The sequence below is a fragment of the Nicotiana tabacum genome, chromosome 2 (assembly GCF_000715075.1).
Source record: "Nicotiana tabacum cultivar K326 chromosome 2, ASM71507v2, whole genome shotgun sequence".
Lineage (NCBI taxonomy): Eukaryota > Viridiplantae > Streptophyta > Magnoliopsida > Solanales > Solanaceae > Nicotiana > Nicotiana tabacum.
The window spans coordinates 129,417,913-129,419,466 of record NC_134081.1 but is presented as its reverse complement, the minus strand read 5'-3'; the positions used below and the strand labels follow the sequence as shown (position 1 = coordinate 129,419,466).

Here is a 1,554-nt window from a genome sequence, read left to right as displayed (position 1 = left end):
GAACTTAATCAAGTCCTCAAATCACATCAAACAATGCAAAAAACATGAATCACCATCTAATTCAACTTAATGAACTTTGAAACTTCAAACTTCTACAACCGATGCCGAAACATACAAAATCACGTCCGATTAGCCTCAAATTTTGTACACAAGTCATAATTGACATTACGGACCTACTCCAACTTCCGAAATTGGAAATCCGACCCCGATATAAAAAATTCCACTTCCGGTCAAAATCGCCAAAATTTTGACTTTTGCCATTTCAAGCCTAAATCAGCTACAGACCTTAGATTGACTTTCCGTAAACACTCCTAAGTCCAAAATCGCCATACGAAGCTGTTGCAATCATCCAAAACCCATTCCAGAGCGATTTACACAAAAGTCAAAATTCTGGTCTACTCTTACCGCTTAAGTTTCCAAAACTTGCATCCTTCTTCTGATTAGACTCTGAATCATCTTGTAATTGAATTCAACCATGCACGCAAGTCAATACATATAATACAAAGCTGCTTAGGACCTTATGCTACCAAACGGGACGTAAATTCTCAAAACGACCGGCCGGGTCGTTACAAGAACAAAGCGAAGGCCATGATTTTGCTTCGTTATTATTTGGATGAAGGTTTGATGGTTGGATATTTGAAAGTGAAAGATCCACTTGAATTGTGGACTGGCCTAAAGGAATGTTATGATCACCTTAAGGGTACGATATTGCCAAGGGCCCGATATGAGTGGATGCACTTACGGTTGCAAGATTTTAAGATCGTAAGTGAATATAACTCTGCTCTATTTCGAATAACTTCCCAATTGAAATTATGTGGGGACGTTATGAATGATGAGTATTTGTTGGAAAAGACTCTTACGACTTTTCATGCCTCAAATATGGTATTACAACAGCAATACCGTGAAAGGGGTTTTAAAAAGTATTCTGAATCGATCTCATTCCTTCTGGTAGCTGAGCAACATAATACCCTTTTGCTGAAAAATCATGAAGCCCGTCCCACAGGGTTAGCTCCGCTTCCTAAAGCAAATATGGTAGCGAGACGTGATAAGTCTGTAAAAAGACAGAATAATTATCATGGCCATATGAATGTACGTGGGCATGGCAATGGCAAGAGACGATATAATAATCGTCATCGTGGTGGTCATGGCAAACAAGAGAACAATATGGGTTCTCAAAACAATCCTTCAAGAGGAAAACGGTAACTTCCACTGCTGTGGAATGAAAGGTCATTGGAAAATTGAATGTCGTGCACCTGGGCATTTTGTTACGCTTTATCAAAAATCCATCAAAAGAAGGCAAATAATGTTGGAGCATCTTCCGCTGATGCCCCAGTAGATTCTCACTTGACTTATAAAAATAATTTTGAGGCAGGGCCTTCAAATAAAAATGATGACAATGCCGAGGAAAATCTTGCTTTGAATGATGATGATTTTGAAGGCCTCGACGATCTTACTCATTTGGAAGTTGAAGACTTCTTTGGAGATCAAAACTAAAGTTTGATCATTTTACTGGGGAATGCAATTATGTTGTTATTTTTATTTTAGTGTTTTTTT

General features: G+C 38.3%; 1 protein-coding gene across 1 annotated transcript; it reads left to right on the top strand.

Moving 5' to 3' along the window:
- Positions 1–588: 588 nt before the first annotated feature.
- Positions 589–1,203, top strand: LOC142168059 (uncharacterized). The gene has a single exon (XM_075228717.1). It carries the CDS (start codon positions 589–591, stop codon positions 1,201–1,203), a length of 615 nt encoding a protein of 204 aa, XP_075084818.1.
- The last annotated feature ends 351 nt before the right edge of the window (positions 1,204–1,554 follow it).